We start from the raw sequence: 18,068 nt of genomic DNA, 5'->3' as shown, positions 1-18,068 counted from the left end.
CATCAGACAGCATTCTTTTATCAGTTTATTATTCAAGTTTACTGCAACTCCGACATTATCTGACATGAGAGGTAGAGCAGGGCGATATGGCCAAAAATATTTATCACGATATATATTTGAAAATTTGCGATAACGATATAACTGACGATATAATGGATGCGAGACAAAATACAACTCCACAACATTACTAGCGCAAAAAGACAACCTTCCATTTATTTTCACTTAAACAAGAAGCTGGTTTTTATGTACATTAAAGCTTTATAAAAATGCAACAGTGCAAATGCAAATTCCTTGCTGAAAGTTTAACCAAAAGGCATTTCCAGTACAAATGGGCTGACATATCCTGAGCATAACCATGTATAATATCCACTGAAGTTAAAAAGAGGTGCTTTGCAACATTAAACTGCAGTGTGCAGTACGCATTTTTCGGACCATAAGGTACACGGGATTATAAGGCACATTAAGCGAAACAAAGCAGTCAGATAAATCAAACTTTATTAAACTCATTCTTCTTGCTTCCTCCACTTCTGTACCATTGATTCATTAATGTTGAATTCTCTGGCAGCTGCTCTATTCCCATGTTGTTGCAGTATATTAATGACTAACCTCGTATTGTGGATGGATTATCTCAGTTGTTCTCCTGACTGAAGTTTGGTCCGTTTACAGCATCCTGCCATGCGATTGCATTTGTCTCTAACCATGAGGAACCTCCCCCTTAACTTTTAAAAGGGAGAAAAAAGTTAGCGTTCATCCTCCAGCTTCACTGTTTATGTTATGCTAACATAGCTGTGTCGCTAGCGATCACCTAGCACATCATTATATACCAGCTAGCCCAACTTCAGTAACCCTACAAACGTCACTGCTGTTTAGTTTCCTGTCTTCATTTATGTTGGAAGTGATAGCAGAGCTGTACGTTTGATTTTTTTTTCAGAAATCTCTCAGTCAGAACATGCAATATCATGCTTAGGTAACTAGCGAGACTAGCGAGCTAACTTCCGCTAGCTTCCTGCTAACTTCTAACTCCGTTAAATGTAATAACTTTTGTTTTCATGGATGCCTGGAAGTTAAACTTTATAGTTACACCTGGTAAAGCAGCAATGCTGATCGTTTTATTAAAGATGAAAGAATTTAGACAGGTTTTAACTCTCAGTGATGCTGCAGTGTTGTTTGACCTGAAGCATACAGAGTTTAGGACCCAGATTACTCCCAGATTTAAGAGCATCTTAGTCCGACAAATACGACAATAACAACGGCCGCTTGCATGTTCTGCAAAAAAATGTGCTTTGTTGTGTATCTGACGGACAAACACCAATCCAGTTCCACATCACTGAAGTTGCACCATTTTTACAAACCAATTCTGGTTCATCTGTTTCACTCAACAATCGGCCATGTGCGTATGAAAATAAAGGCACTGCGCATGCGCGTTTTACTCCCATTCTATCGCGATATTTCATTTTCCTATCATTGCCTAACATTATACCGGTATTACCGTGAACGGTATAATATGGCCCAGCCCTAATGAGAGGCACAATAATGCAACTCAACCTCATCAGAAACAAGGCAGGCAGCATGCCACGCACTTCAGGAATGTGTGAGACAGAAAGGTACAAATCAGCATGTAAAGAATGGTCACAATGGCTTTTGGAGTTCAGTGCAGAAATGCATAGCAATGACAGTTTCTTCATGCTTTGGCGCATTGCCTTATGAAGCACTGCTTCACAGCATGGCTAACACAAATGGCTAGAAAACTTGAATGGGTTTGTATAGCGCAAATGACTTCTTCAATTTCCATTGATCTGTGTAAACAAACAGGATGAGGACAGGGCCATTGTGTGGCGATAATATGCTGTCTCACAGCCAATGCATATTCCTTTGTTCAGTGCAGAGATAGCTGCACATTTGAATACTTCAATAATAATCAGGAAAGAATCCCACAACAGGAGTGGCAGCTTGGCATCGTGGTTAGACCTCTCTACATTATAACCAACGGTGTCACCAAGTTCAAGTAAAAGGCTTTAGAAAGAGAGCTCCATCAGTTCACAGAGTTTATGTAAAAGGAAGGCGAGGATCCACATCAGAGCCTGTATATAAAAGATGGACTTTGCTTCTTTATCTAGATGGTGACGACAAAAGGGAAGAGCACATCATGACTCTTCTGTTTTTGGTTTTTTTTAATGGTATCTCATAAAAATCTATGAGAAAATAGCCCTTCCTTGTTCCATGACCTCAGTAAACACTTTCTTGCTGAGCTCCCATTTCTTGGTCTAAATCACCAGAAACTCAACAGAAGTGTAGGCTTCACATCCAGATGTCAGTAACCACTATGTGTTTATGTCCATCTTTTATAAGCAGTCTACAGCCTATTTAGTGTAGATAACATAAAAAAAATAAGACTCAATATTATAAATGATTCGAAATTTATCTTTAAGGCACTTTATCATACATAAAATGGCCCACCGTAACAAAAGAAAAATGTGAAAACCCTTCCAAAGATACAGAAACCATATTCAAAGTTTTTGTATGCAATTAATAACAGAGACAATAAAATAAGATAACAATTAAAATAAGCATAAAGTAAGAAAAGTGCCAAGTAAGATGAGAGTTTTCTGTTCTTAGACCTCGTCCTAATTAATTAAACTACAATCATACCTCAGTACTCTTTATTTCAATTTAATTTACTGGGATTGTTAAGTTTAATATTCTTTTGGGCTCAGAAATCCAATATTGACTTTTTGTGATGTACTTGGCACAATATCTTGAATCACTGCAAATAAACATTTTTCAAAAATAAATGTAAGGAATCTGGTGCTGACTGAAGGCCAACCTTTATATCATTTATAGTATTTTAGACTAAAATAAAATATGATTGTATAGATATTATAACTGGTATGCAGCACAAGTTTTTTTTTAATTTTATACAAACATCTTATACCCAGCTGCTACATCCTGATTCAAAATTGAACTGGTTAATTCATGAAAGGCCCAACTCCACAATTCCAAATTTCAAGTCCAAAACTAGAAACTAAATTTGCATCATACTTTGGGATTTGTAAAGCAAGAACTGGCAAAAACAATAAAAATGCTCCCCTGTAACAAGACAAAAAAGTTTCTTGGAGTTGGACCCTTTATGAATTTACTGATTCAGCTATCTGACAACTTCCCCTTTTATCTATGAGTGCACCAGTTTAATGCCTTGCCCAGTGTCCAAAACAGCTGGTGGGAACCAGGCTAGTTTACACCTCCTGAAGCAGCGCAGACATGTGCTACATAACCAAAACAGGTGAAGGCCACAGCACCAGTTGGACAGGTGCACCATGGGGTATGTAGCCTTAGGAAAGTGGGTCTTCCAGTGCTTGGCTACATCACTTCCAGTGGGAAGATGGAGTGTGTAGTCGCTCCAGCGTTTGGACACACTGTAGACAGCTCTCACGGTCCGCCCTTTTTCAGACCACTGGGTGTCGCTGGCTGGGTTGCAGTTGAACTCCACCCACTCAGAAGTGAATTCCCCGAGCAAGGGGATATCTCCAGCCTCGGGGTCCACCATGGTGGCTGACAGCTCAGCCCCCTGCACGGCTACATAAATGCCCTCCACCCTGCGCACTTCCTTGACCCAAGGGAGGGAGTATTCGGTGTCCAGGACCACAATGAGACGGGAACAGTGGCCGGCGTTCTTCTCCTTCCACAGCTCCAGCAACTGGGCCAGATGGAAACTCTCACCTCCTACAGTTACAGGAGATTAGATAGTAAGAAGGAGAAAGAATCAGAATCAGAATCAGAATACTTTATTGATCCCTGGGGGAAATTATTTTTTGTTACAGTGCTCCATTTTAAACCAACATTAAGACAAGACAGACAATACGCTAACTAAGAATAGTACAATATATACATATATACATACATACATACATACATAAGTCACTTATAAATAAATATTTGGAAAAGAAACATGTGTAGCTGTAGCAGCAAACAGTGTGTTAAGTGGATGCGTTGTACAGGGAGATGGCCACAGGCAGGAATGATTTCCTGTGTCGTTCAGTGGTGCTTTTCGGTAATCTCAGTCTCTCACTGAACGAGCTCCTGTGGCTGACCAACATGTCATGGAGTGGGTGGGAGGTGTTATCCAACATTGTCTTTATCTTGGACAGCATCCGCCTCTCCGACACCACCTTGAGGGAGTCCAGCTCCATCCCCACAACATTGCTGGCCTTACGGATCAGTTTATTAAGTCTGTTGGCATCTGCGACCCTCAGCCTGCTCCCCCAGCATGCAACAGCATAGAGGATCGCACTGGCCACAACAGACTCATAGAAAATCCTCAGCATTTTCTGGCAGATGTTGAAGGACCTCAGTCGCCTCAAAAAATAGAGACGACTCTGGCCCTTCCTGTAAAGTGCTGTGGTGTTTTTAGCCCAGTCCAGTTTATTGTCAATGTGTACTCCAAGGTATTTATAGTCCTCCACAATGTCAACAGAAAGAACAGCGCGTACTGGGAATCTATCCTATGACTAGTTTGATTTACCAAACTCTCTGAGAGAGAAACAGTGAAGGTCAGCGAGCTGCTATTCACTTAGTTCCATGTTCAAGGACAATTCATTGGGACATATGGCCATAGATGGACATGGCAGCTTGGCAGGGATCGAATCTGTCAACTATTACTCAAGGGACTGTCTTTAAAATCCCCTGTCATCCCGGCAACAGACACAACGACAAAAACAACCTTAATAGACTGTATATTTATATTTAGTATATTTTGGCAGAGAACAAACATTGAAGGTCTGTTGCCAAATTATTTCTGTTATTCCTAACATCAGTGCTAGGTAAGTAAATAAATAAATAAATAAATAAATGAGGCTGAGAAAAATAAAATGAAATCCATTTATGGATACAAAGCAGCTTTGCCACATACTGCTTTATATTTAGAAGGGAAAATGGGCTTTTATTCACATATCTAAAACATCAAGCATGAGCCAATTTGGAGAATCTGCTGCACAGCTAAATTTGTATATATGCATCCAGTGTCATCAACAGAGAACTTCCAGACTATTTTGAGGAATCCCAGTGTGGACAACACTGCATCAGTGGGTCGTAATAACCAGAGGGATCCTTTATTTGATTTGAATTTCAGTCGAAGCAACCCCACTTTTTCAAAAATGTCTCCAGTTATCCCCTGAGCATGCCACTGAAAACGACCCTTCAGGATTGTGACTAAGGGGAAGTGATTATGCTTTCGGTGGGGATTTTTTTTTCTTTTTTTACTATTTGCAGCAGCACGCAGAGATAATACGTCAAGTAATCTCTGAAGAGCTGGAGCTGACACTGTGTTGACCTGCTGTGATTCTCATTTCTGCTGAGGGAACGCTCATGTCACAGTAGACTCTCTGTAACTTTCACAGAATCGTCTCTACTGGAGCCAAACTTCTGTGCCGAGTCCTTCATAGCAATTTCAACTCTTTACGCTTGCTTGTCTGATTCCTTGCAAATCAGTCTGATTGACTGAGAGAATGGGAAAATGAAAGGAATGGAAATTAGACTGTAATGCAAATGAGACTGCAGTCAGAATACAATATCTACCTAATGCTATCTGAAACAACAGCTCTGTAGTCACTTCTACTTCTGTGTTGATTTTTTTTCCTGTATTTTAACTGATTTACATCTTCGTCAATTATGTGTGCTTAGATGTTAAAACTGCCCGACAGCTTTGAAGAGAGAAAGCTGATATGCAACTTATGATGCACCTAAAATTTGATTTGTGAGGACTGAATGTGTCAAGTTTAATCTTCTTTCAGTTTCCAAAAAAGGAAATAAGCAGCAGAGATGTCTGAGAAGGCCAAAACAAGCGATTCTTTTGTTCTACAAAAAGCTTCAAGTTAATGTACAAACCATTTGATCTCATCTAATTTAATGAATTAATAGAGTCTGAACATGTAATGTTTAATAATAAATCAGAATATCTACAAAGAAAGGATCGTTCTCTCTTGAAATGTTGACCTAGGAATTCTCCTATATAACATGGTGGATCCCAATGTTTTTCTTAATTCACATTAGTCTCTTCTGGATCACACTTATGCCATGCTTGCTTGGTAACTAATCAGTAAATCTTCTGTAACAACTCCCAAAGGCTCATCTTCTCATGCTCCTATATCTTGTGGGGTTCCCCATGGGTCTGTTTTGGGTCCCCTTTATATATCATTAGCACAGTAGTCCTTGAGGAAAAACACTGAGCTAGTTTTCACTGCTACCTGCCACTTGAGGTCTTGTCTGACTGAAGCTAGGAACTGGATGTCCAAAAACTTTCTAAATGATTTACTGAACGACTATAAAACTGAAATAATTATAACTTCCCCCACCTCCCCCACCTAGCACTAGCAACACCATTGGACTTTCATTTAGTCTGAGACATCAGAAAAAGATGTCTTAAGAAAAGCTTGCAACCTAGGGGTAAACGCAGACTCCATGTTCTTTTGATAGATATCAAGCTGCCTAACTCTCTCCAGTTTCTTTATCAGTTTTTAAATGTTCATTTATCAGTGATTATGAATTCCGATACCAATATATCTGAAAATAGCCAAATATATCAGTGCTCCGATGCATTGGGACTCTGGATATATTGGTTAGGCTCTATTAATTATGTATTCTCTTTGCTGAATGGTGTTTAAATATCCCCTGGATTTATATACTGAAATATCTGTAGTTGTAGCTGGTGAAGTTGAAGCTGTATACTTACGTGGATGCATTCTTTTTATTTGCCTCACTAGTACATTTAGGAATTAAATGAATGTGAATGGACTATGAAGTATGACCACTTTCCAAGACTTAAAAACATTGAAAAATAAAGCAATAACAACATGGATCTGTGGCCTTCACCTGACAGAGCCCAGGAGCCGGAGCCTTTGTGCGTGTGCCCACTGTAGAATATCAAATAGGTGTCATGTCGTGGTCCGTCTGCCGTACGAAGCTCCAGAAAGTTGCGCAACTTTGTAAGTACAGCCTCCAGGGTGACACCGCTAGTAGAGTAGTCACAGCCGAATGTCTGAATCATGTGGTGGGAGAAGAGGCGCTGGATGTTGTTCAGCATGCCTGTGGAGCGCAGATTCAATAGCTCCACCTGCTCAGGTGGTAAGAGAGTGGGCTGGCCACCAGCGCTGGGTGAAAGAGAAAGATGAAAGGCTGTGAGAAAAGACTTGTTGATGTTTATCTTATTTATCTACTCAGAGGGAGGCTCAAGTTAGGTGGCTTGTCAGCAGAAGGGGAGGGTGGTGGGGAGTGGTGTGTACTTATTTATTTATCTACTTTCTGAGTGAGAAGTTGATAGATTGACATACCAGGGTGGAGTAGCTGTCTCCCTTGTTGGGGAGAGAGGAGACAGAGAAGAGAGGATAAAAGGAGATGGGGGAATAGGAGATGCAAAAAGTACCAGCGAGGGATCGCTACTGGAGGAAATGACATTAGCCTCAAGGATGAGAAGGAAATAAAGAATGAAAGCAAATAAAAAAGTAGCAAAAAATGAGATGGTACAAAGGAGAACAGAGTAGGATGACAAAAACAGGTTAAATATATACTCATACTCAATTTATAAAAGCACCATTCTTACTCTTAAGGGCGATTTTCCAAACACAATTTCATAACACGTTATTAACTAGGGATTAAATCAATATCAAATAAGTCATATCACTCCCTCTGCCATGTGATTACTAATTCGCTCCTGCCAAGCATGTTTTCACTGAATCATGAAAGAGCTCTGAACAGGTTCCCCCACGAATATGACTTACCAGAGTAATTATAAATAAAGTGACCAAAGTTGCTTCCCTAAATGAAGGAGTTTGTTCACACGTAGGGGGAGATTGAAGGGGCAGATTGGCACAGATGCAGTGCCGTTCTGTTGTTGTGAAGTGAGAGCGAAACTAACAATTTACTGGAGTATCTACTTTCCTACCCTCACTTACAACCATAAGGTCTGGGTAGTGAAACAAAGAGATTGTGGATGTAAGAGGTGGAAATGAGCTTCCTCCATACCTCAAGGGGGCCACAGGGAAGAAGCAGGATACATGGATCATTTCTTGGCTTGCTTGGGAATACATCTGTGTTGTCTCAGAAGACGTATAGGATGTGGCTGCAGGTGGGGTCTCTGCCCCAGATAATTGGCAGAAAATGGGTGGATAGATGGACCAGAATACCATACTGGTAGACGGATATCTTGCAGTGTAATTTCATAGGATCTCTCTATTGTATATCAATATTGTGGGCAGCTTATTGCACTACTTTTGTTACTAGCACTGTTAAATGCAGTACAACATACATTATTTTTACTTCCATTGGAGAAAATAATTTTTTCATAACAAATTTATTTGGAAAATCATTGTGTCTTTTTGGAGGATTCCATGTGTATACCTACGGACGAGGTAATTTTATAAAAGTGAGAGTGGATACAGGTTACAGAAAGTAAGCTGTGAAACACAGAGAAAGAATCCATATACCTATGAAACAGCTTTCTACAGTGTCTGCGGGCTCGAAGTTATTCAAAAAGTCATAAGTCATTCTTGCAAACACCTGCATACATCAGCCATCATATTATGCCGCGTGCCCACGCTTTCCCCTTTAACCTGCCAAGGGGAAGTTTATCGAATAAACGCCTGAAGAGTGATGCTTTTGTTTTTACAGCTATGAGACAAATAAATGGATGTTATCGGTTGACAGCGAGGCAGTACTCCTGTCCTCAAAGGAAGTTCGATGAACAATTACCTTAATGATGATAACAATTGAGGCTAGCTATAAAAACACACTACACCTGATCAGAAAATGCAGAAAATGCAACCTGAGCATGACTTTGTGAGCTCATCATTTCCCCCAAACCCATCTAATCTTTTTAGATCTCATGACGCCCAGGAGAGTAAGGGCCTGTGGTTTGAGATTCCAACCACATCTTCCCCTGTGACACTCTCTCTTTCATCCTTAAAAAAAATCCAATCCTTTCCTCCGTAGCCCTTTCACAGCTTCACCTCTCCCTCCCCTTTCTTTGCTATCTCTGTCCATTTTTTTCCCTTTTAACCACCACCTTCTATCAAAGTTAACAACATCACCCCTCCTCTTTTGTTTATCTTCCTGTTGTTTCACCATTGCTGTTGTTGCATGTGTGCCTCGGCTTTTCACCCATATCTCGGTAATCTCCCAGAGGGAATCTTGTCATTGTGAAAACATGATCTGCAGCCATCAAACAGTCGATTATACTCTGCTGCATTCTCATCATGCTCCAAGTCCTCCCTATGGATCCTGCACATGCGGCCTTGCATACAGAGCATCTAAGACTCCAATACGACATGGGCCAGCATTCAAAATCTCCTAGACCGTTAGACTCTACTAAGATTGATATCCCATTTAACCGAAAAAGCTAACTTTTAACTAAAAGGTTCAATAATTCAATAATTACATAAGAAAAAAAAAAAACCCAAACAGGATGGCTGAAGAGCTCTTGAATGTGGAAATATTTATAACTGATGGCTAGCTTTTGGTGTTTAAGATGATGAGGCATGGCGGCATCTTCAAAAATAAAGTGATTAAGAAAAAAATGCATGGTCAACAGAGTGGGCTGTGGTGGAAACATCAGATGCGGCTAACAGCAAACGGGTGCATCTGAATAACTTGGTATGCTGAGGAGGGATCGGTGGAATGATCCCTCAAGGGCCCAAGCATTAGCGCTATGTTTATGCAGTTATTGGCCTATTTATCCCATTGGTTTTTTGTTAAGTGAGGAGAACGTTCGGAAGAATGATCATGTTTACCACTCCTGGTGAGAGTGGTAAAGGCTTTGACATCGGCTGAGTGCGTCTGAATGTGGGAATGCTCCATCGCTGCATTTTGCTCGGGTTTACTGTACATGCAGTACGTGGAGATTAGTCGAGTATGCTGAGCATAGCTTTGCTTACCTGGCAGTTAAGGAGAAGCTGTATGTTCTCAGTGTGTGATGTCATTTGAAACCCAAAGTTCACACAAGTCTTTATGCTGTCATGTAGAAAACAGCTTGTAAAACACCATTTAGCAGTAATAACTTGAACTAATGTTTTTCTGTACGATTTTACCACTCTCTCATATCGTTGTGGAGGACGTTTACTGCTGTGCTTGGTATCACTGTCCTGTTGCGTGATCCAATATATGCCAAGCTTTAATTGTTGGACACATTTGCTCACATTTGTCTCCAGCATGCTCTGATAATACACAGGACTTCAAAGTGACTGTACAGCAATTATTATTTGATCAGCAACAATCATATTTTTTTTATAGGAAAAACAAGCAGATCAGTCCAAGTTTCTAGTTGACGATTCTCATTTGTAACAGTTTGATTGCATTTTTTAAACTTTCAGCTGAAATTGAAAAAATAAATAAATAAATGAATAAAAAAAAACACCCAGCACGCCCCTGCGGGCGGTTTATCCTTCAAGCTCGGGTCCTCTACCAGAGGCCTGGGAGCTTGAGGGTCCTGCGCAGTATCTTAGCTGTTCCCAGGACTGCGCTCTTCTGGACAGAGATCTCTGATGTTGTTCCCGGGATCTGCTGGAGCCACTCGCCTAGCTTGGGAGTCACCGCACCTAGTGCTCCGATTACCACGGGGACCACCGTTACCTTCACCCTCCACATCCTCTCGAGCTCTTCTCTGAGCCCTTGGTATTTCTCCAGCTTCTCGTGTTCCTTCTTCCTGATATTGCTGTCATTCGGAACCGCTACATCGATCACTACGGCCGTCTTCTTCTGTTTGTCTACCACCACTATGTCCGGTTGGTTAGCCACCACCATTTTGTCCGTCTGTATCTGGAAGTCCCACAGGATCTTAGCTCGGTCATTCTCCACCACCCTTGGGGGCATCTCCCATTTTGACCTCGGGACTTCCAGGTTATACTCGGCACAGATGTTCCTGTACACTATGCCGGCCACTTGGTTATGGCGTTCCATGTATGCCTTGCCTGCTAGCATCTTGCACCCTGCTGTTATGTGCTGGATTGTCTCTGGGGCATCTTTACACAGCCTGCACCTGGGGTCTTGCCTGGTGTGATAGACCCCAGCCTCTATGGATCTTGTGCTCAGAGCTTGTTCTTGTGCTGCCATGATTAGTGCCTCTGTGCTGTCTTTCAGTCCAGCTTTGTCCAGCCACTGGTAGGATTTCTGGATATCAGCCACCTCCTCTATCTGCCGGTGGTACATACCGTGCAGGGGCCTGTCCTTCCATGATGGTTCCTCGTCTCCCTCCTCTTTCTTGGGTTTCTGCTGCCTGAGGTATTCACTGAGCACTCGGTCAGTTGGGGCCATCTTCCCAATGTATTCTTGGATGTTCCTTGTCTCATCCTGGACTGTGGTGCTGACACTCACCAGTCCCCGGCCCCCTTCCTTCCGCTTAGCGTACAGCCTCAGGGTGCTGGACTTGGGGTGAAACCCTCCATGCATGGTAAGGAGCTTTCTTGTCTTTATGTCAGTGGCTTCTATCTCCTCCTTTGGCCAGCCTATTACCCCAGCAGGGTACCTGATCACGGGCAGGGCGTACGTGTTGATGGCCCGGATCTTGTTCTTACCATTCAGCTGACTCCTCAGGACTTGCCTGACCCTCTGCAGGTACTTGGTGGTTGCAGCTTTTCTAGCGGCCTCTTCATGGTTCCCATTCGCCTGCGGGATCCCCAAGTACTTGTAACTGTCCTCTATGTCTGCAATGTTGCCTTCTGGTAGTTCAATCCCCTCAGTTCTGACTACCTTCCCTCTCTTTGTTACCATCCGACTACACTTCTCCAGTCCGAACGACATTCCAATGTCATTGCTGTATAGCCTGGTAGTGTGGATCAGTGAATCGATGTCTCGTTCACTCTTGGCATACAGCTTGATGTCATCCATGTACAGGAGGTGGCTGACAACTGCTCCGTTCCGTAGTCGGTATCCGTAGCCAGTCTTGTTAATGATCTCACTGAGGGGGTTCAGGCCTATGCAGAACAGCAGTGGGGACAGAGCATCTCCTTGGTAGATCCCGCACTTGATGGTGACTTGTGCTATGGGCTTGGAGTTGGCCTCTAGTGTTGTACGCCACATCCCCATTGAGTATATATATATATATATATATATATATATATATATATATATATATATATATATATGTATATGTATATGTAGGTGTTATTGCCAGCTTTTTGTTCCCATATGTAAAACCAATGTGAATGTCCTGAAACACTGATTTTCACGTGTTGATGGGAATAAAAGGGACATTTACAGATTCCTTTCTGGGCTTTAAAAACGTGATTTGGGCATTCTGTTTACATTTTGTTTTTCTCAAGTAACAAATAAATTTTTTAGCCCCCAAACCAAACCATCCACAACAGAGGATATTCCCAATCAAAACAGTTTAACTGAAGGGTGTACCTGCAGTAAGTGGTAGGTACAACCAGGGCGTAGCCAGCACAAGTTCCTCCCAGGCAGCCGCCCAGCTCGTGGAACAAACCATGCGCCAGAGACTCGAGAGGCAGCACCACCAGCAAAGCACTGAGAAAGAGACCGTTGGAGGGCTGCAAAAAGCCAAAGAATCAGAGTCACTTTCATTCAACATTTACAGCTTGTACCGGCGGTAATCAGACTCACTTAATTGGTGTTGACACTCGGCAAGACAGTTACACAACATGGTACTGACACTGTGCTATTATCGCAGGACAAAACATGAAAGGACCTAACTAAATGGATACACAGTGTTGTGAAAGACACTAGAATAAACATACTTCACAAATGTCAATCCAAAGCAGAATAATTACTGCAGCATTTGAGCTTGTATTTTAGGGTAGCCTCTTCCAGAGCCTAAAATAGCAGCATTAAAACCACAGAAATCACAATACAGTACGAAAGCCGTCTTTGCTATCATCATTCTCGGCTGATGATCAATTTGCCCAAAGCTGTGGAAGTGGTGGGTTTCTTATGAGAGCTTGGCACTAAGTTATGCATTCAAAAGCTGCCTTCTGAATAGGGAAATCACTCTTATACAGTTTCACAAAAGCAATATTCTGCTTTTCATTCATTCCACACTTTGAAATGCATTACCACACTGACTTTGATAAAAGGAAATTATAATACATGCAATGTACACACACACACACACACACACACACACACACACACACACACACACACACACACACACACACACAAGTAGGCAAAATCTTTTTTTGGGTGGATCTCACATGTAAGCTCGTCAGAAAGTACTGAATCCAACGTAATGCTCACCAACTATAGCTGTAAACATAAATATTCGATTGGCTTTCTTAATATTCGTTGTTTCACAAAGGCTTGCTGATTCTACAACAGACTGCATTAATCTTCCAGTTATGTTTTCTGTGTGCAATACAAAATTTCACAGCCGTAAAACATCAAAACACACAAAAGCTAAACACTAGCTTTCTTCCACCTTCTCAGGCAAATTTGAAACTGACATCAACAATGTGCACATCCCAAATTAGAACTTGGGCCCATGAGAATCTTACAAGGTAAATGTCTAATAGGGCTAAATAAGTTATTGCTGCTCTTTATGCAAGCAGATAAGGATATTAAAGTATAATTAAATTGGTTTCGCATGAGAGCAGAAGTCCCTGAGTTTGGGGAGCAACTATTAACTACACACTGCCACTAGAATGCTTCCACACAGTATCCAACATGGGTATTATATGTTTATAGAGGCCTTTTCACGACTACCAAAGTGCAAATGATTAAAAAGAGTGCCTAAGACTAACATAACCTTGGACCTCAGCAATATAACAAGAGTAGGATAATGCTTTCTATGCTATGGCAGTTTTCATAGAAAATCAAACAGAACAATCCAACCCTGCTTTGCAGATTTAAACATTTTTGTCTTATCTACTTTTCATTCATGGGTCTTACCTGCCAGGACACAGCCCCGAGTATCACTGTTGACAACAAACTAAAGAACACCAGTCGCTCTGAGATGAGGCAGAAATGTCGGATGCCTCGGGAGGCCATGACCTGGTCCAGACTCCGGCTACTCAACCGCTGGGCGCGCCAAGCCTTCTGACAGTCACTCAGCTTAGTGTGAAAGCCCCATATTGTGATCAGCAAAATGATGTGGCAGATGGACCAGAAAAGACCAAACAGACAGAAACCTGGGATGACCAGATACCACAGGTCCAAGTAACCAAGCTATGAAAGACAAAACAAAAGTTTAAATAAAAAAATAATGAAAATAAACCCTCAATATTTGTAATATAGCTATAAGTGTACCTTTAAAGCAGCAAGGACAAAGAAGGCTATCTCAGTCAGACTCAGAGGAAACAAGGACAGCTTCCTCCACACCTTCCCCATGGAGAGCACAGGCATCCAGCGCTCCGTGGGGCCTAACCCACTGAAGTACACATCCAACACAGGCTCACAGAGCAGCCTGCCCAGGTAGCAGCCTAAGGCATAAGGGTTGGCATTAATGCCTAAGGCCTGGAAAAACACAAGAGAAGTAACCAAGGCAAAACTGATCAAATTGGCCAAAGCTAGGAGGGATTTCATCCTCAAGTCCACAATGAGAGCACCGAGGGCCACTACCAAGCCTATTATGGCCACTGACTTGTGAAGAAGCATGGTAGTGCTTGCAATACCAAATCCTAGAAGCTCCAGTAACTCTACTGATGTTAGCAAGGTGGATTTGTAGCAGATGGAGCAGCATATTCGCTCAGTTAGGGCCCATACTGCTTTCATAACTACACTGGCTAGGAGGAGATAGTTTGCGACCAGTTCTTTGACATTTGAATCCAAGGCGGGGCTGTTGAGGAAACACAAAAGTCCAAGGAGAAAGCCGAACCACAAATGGAATAAGCTCTGGCTGGCGTTTTCCATAGCAAAGTAGTAATGGAGGATACTGGCAATTCCCAGGACAAAGAGGCCCAGAATGAAGATAACCAGAATCATGGGTTCCCATGTCACCTCCCAGCGTACGTACATGCCAACACAGACTGCCACAAGGAGATTGAAGCTGGACAGGTAACCCAGACAATGCACTGATTTAAACACGTCCACCTCCTTTGGTGCACTGACTGTCAGCTCCTCTTCCTCCCGAGCCATGGCTGACGTGGATGTTCTTATTTAAAAGCAGTTTAACTATCAAATAATTAATTTCCTCCAGCCACCTTCTTTATACTTCCACAGAGGTTTGCCACATGGAGGATGGTGCCTCTTGATGACTTTCAGCAAAAATCAACCCCTGCGTGGAAATAAAAAAAGAAACAGTGTGAGTGCATTATACGGTACATTCGTCACATAGTCCAAACTTATGTACAAAAGGCAGGCACTTTAGTGTTTCCCCATGCAGAGACTATCTGGGCGGCGCGCCCTGGCATATTAGTTGCGCAAGAAATATTTTAGCGACTAATTTTTGCAAATTTTTAATTACTTTTTTTTTTTACATCAGTGACTTTAACGCCATTCACAATTCCCAGTTGACAATCACTGCTAACCAGCTAACCCAGGCCCCTACATTCCCCAACGGCTTGCTTGTCCCACACTCTGGTGAAATCAGTCCTTCCTCTGCTTTTCCCCTGTGATCCGGAGAGCCGCTCTAACCAGAACCTGCAGCAATGTGGAAGACTTGTAAGGGATGCAAAGTAGGACTAGAACTAATGTCACCAGCTACAGTACATGACAGCGGTCCCTTCACCTGCCCCAAACAGAGTCTGTGGGAAACACTGCACTTTAAATGTATACAAATCTTAATCATTAATCAGGACTATCAGGGAGACAGGCAGGCAGCAAGAATTATCAAACCATTACTGATCTGTGGTCTGATCCATAGCTGTCCAGAATTAAATCTAGAAGACCTATGCAACTTAACTTCAACTTCAATGGTCACAATGACTGCAGAAACATTCTGTATACAATCATTGATAAAATCCCATTAATACTGTTTACTCGTATTATATTTCGATCACTACCTTCGATCTTTGCTGTTGTGAAATTCTCTCACAGATTCTGGATTCTTTGACTTCCATGTGTCTCTCTTATAAATCCTTTGGAGTCATACATAAACGTCTTCAGTAACATCAAGGAACAACAGCGTTAATATCAAATAAACGGAGTCTGTATTGGTTTTGTACAGAAGAATGAGGAAATACTCTTTAGTCACAGCTAATTTGAGTGTAGTTCTCCTTCCATCGGGATCACAATTTTCTATGCTAACACTCTTTAAAATGACAACATTTTGACAGCGGTTGATTACACAGTCGAGGTAAACTAATCAATTCGTATCCGTTTTCTACCCAAACAAACCCTTTAACTAACTAACTGACTAACAAACCAACTATAGCCTTGCTGTCAGTGAGTGACGATGTGGCACTATAGCAGACGGGAAGTTTTAACTTAGCCCTGCCTGCTCCCTCTTTGTAAACAGTAAACTAGTTTGCTAGTGCACGATTTAGTGCAGTGGCTAAAACTGCCAACACAACCACGAGCCTTCAAATATAAAACTGTATGTAATGTCTTTATCGTCAAATATTGCTTACATGTTGATTGTTTGGGTGAAATCATCCGTACTTCCGGGTTCTGTACTACGGCACCTCGCAAGTGTCGAAATGAACGTACCTTCGCTTTTCCCACAGAATTAATTGTGGCGAGGCATTTTTTTAAGGTCGCTCTGAGCTTATGCATTAAATTAGTAAACAGACAAAACTAAACGGAACTAAAATTAAACAAATAAAATCTTCGTTAGCCTACTTTTCAAATATGTACGAAAGAACAAGGTCACATAAGGTCACTGATAGTTGTGGCAGCGTCCTTAAGTTGAAAACAAATACAAACACATGTTCTAAGTGTTGTGTAACATGTGCATGTCACTACTAATTACACATACGCATATACTATATGCCCATTTAGCGGGGCTTTATTGTACTGTACAGTAGCTGGCACCATGTTCGTTATATCATGTTTGTTATATTTTTTCTCGGTCTGTTTTCTGATGCAAATATTATACAGGTACATTTGCGACAAGATGGCAGTGATGATGTATGGTTGATGCATGTGAGAGAAAGTGCTGCTTTGATCAGATGTTTACAGAAGGCACAACTGGGAACACACAGTGATTTAGCCCACTTGACTTATGCACACAGCCCTAGTATGATATAATGTATATGGCTGATAACAACCTTTAAATAGTGATTTAATGTTCGTTATTTTCTTTAATTTGAAATTTCTTTGACCTGAAAACTAGTGAACTCAAAATTATCATCATCCTAAAATGAAGAATCTGTAATCATTGTTAAATTGACAATCCTATGTCAGCTCTGAGGTTTTACATATCAGCACATGATCAAATCAACCTGATCCTGAGCAAATTCTAAAATTAGGTAAATATAGTCTCAGATGATCTACAAAACATGACATAAAACATGTAATTATTTACTTCACATATACTAAGTCAAATCCAGAAGCAGTGTGTGGAAAAATTAAAAACACTCCATGATCCTTGCTTGTAGAACAACCTTTAGCAGCAATAACTTCCAGTAATCGTTTTCTGTATTCCTTCATCACATTCACATATCACTGTGAAGGAATTTAGGCCAGCTCTCCTTTACAGTGCAGCTCTCCCTTGCTTCACGTTATTGAGGTTTGAATTCACCGATATATGGAGAAGTTCACGGACATCACAGATGTAACTTTGATTACCTAAGTCATGCAGTCATGTTCTTTACAGTTAACTAAAACTAAACTAAAAACAAAAACTAGATATGAAACAAAAAAAAATTGTTTGCTAAAATAAAAATAGAAAATTGAATGTCAAAAAATTAAGTAGAACTAACTGACCACTAAACTAAAAGAAAATTTAAAAAAAATGGAGAGGAAATATTAGTTTTAGTATTAGCTACTTTGGCAAAATTTGGTTTTTCAGCTTACCTGATGAGGCTTTGATGAACATGCTTATTGGGACTTTGAATATCTACAAGACTGTGGCAAGATTTTCCTAAATCTTGCCTCAGATCTTGCCCATCCCTACTATAATAATTAAACTAAAACTAAACATTTTCATGCAAACTGAAATGAGCAAATCCACTCCGGAAACCAATGAAAAC

The 18,068-nt window shown here is 41.2% G+C and overlaps 1 protein-coding gene across 2 annotated transcripts; it reads right to left on the bottom strand.

The window, feature by feature from the left end:
• Positions 1–2,398: 2,398 nt before the first annotated feature.
• Positions 2,399–16,606, bottom strand: tmem168a (transmembrane protein 168a). 2 transcript variants are annotated; one of them, XM_026147506.1, is made up of 6 exons: positions 16,506–16,606; positions 14,245–15,211; positions 13,888–14,163; positions 12,388–12,530; positions 6,865–7,142; positions 2,399–3,720 (listed from the first exon to the last, which is right to left on the bottom strand). In XM_026147506.1, the coding sequence occupies exons 2-6, from the start codon at positions 15,070–15,072 to the stop codon at positions 3,170–3,172; spliced, it is 2,076 nt and encodes a 691-aa protein (XP_026003291.1). In that variant the 5' UTR covers positions 15,073–15,211; positions 16,506–16,606; the 3' UTR covers positions 2,399–3,169. The 2 variants fall into 2 exon arrangements, with proteins under 2 accessions (XP_026003291.1, XP_026003292.1); XM_026147507.1 differs by lacking the exon at positions 16,506–16,606 and adding an exon at positions 15,939–16,482.
• Positions 16,607–18,068: the final 1,462 nt, after the last annotated feature.

This window comes from Astatotilapia calliptera, chromosome 17 (genome assembly GCF_900246225.1).
Source record: "Astatotilapia calliptera chromosome 17, fAstCal1.2, whole genome shotgun sequence".
NCBI classification, from domain to species: domain Eukaryota; kingdom Metazoa; phylum Chordata; class Actinopteri; order Cichliformes; family Cichlidae; genus Astatotilapia; species Astatotilapia calliptera.
This window is presented reverse-complemented; position numbering and strand designations above follow the sequence as displayed.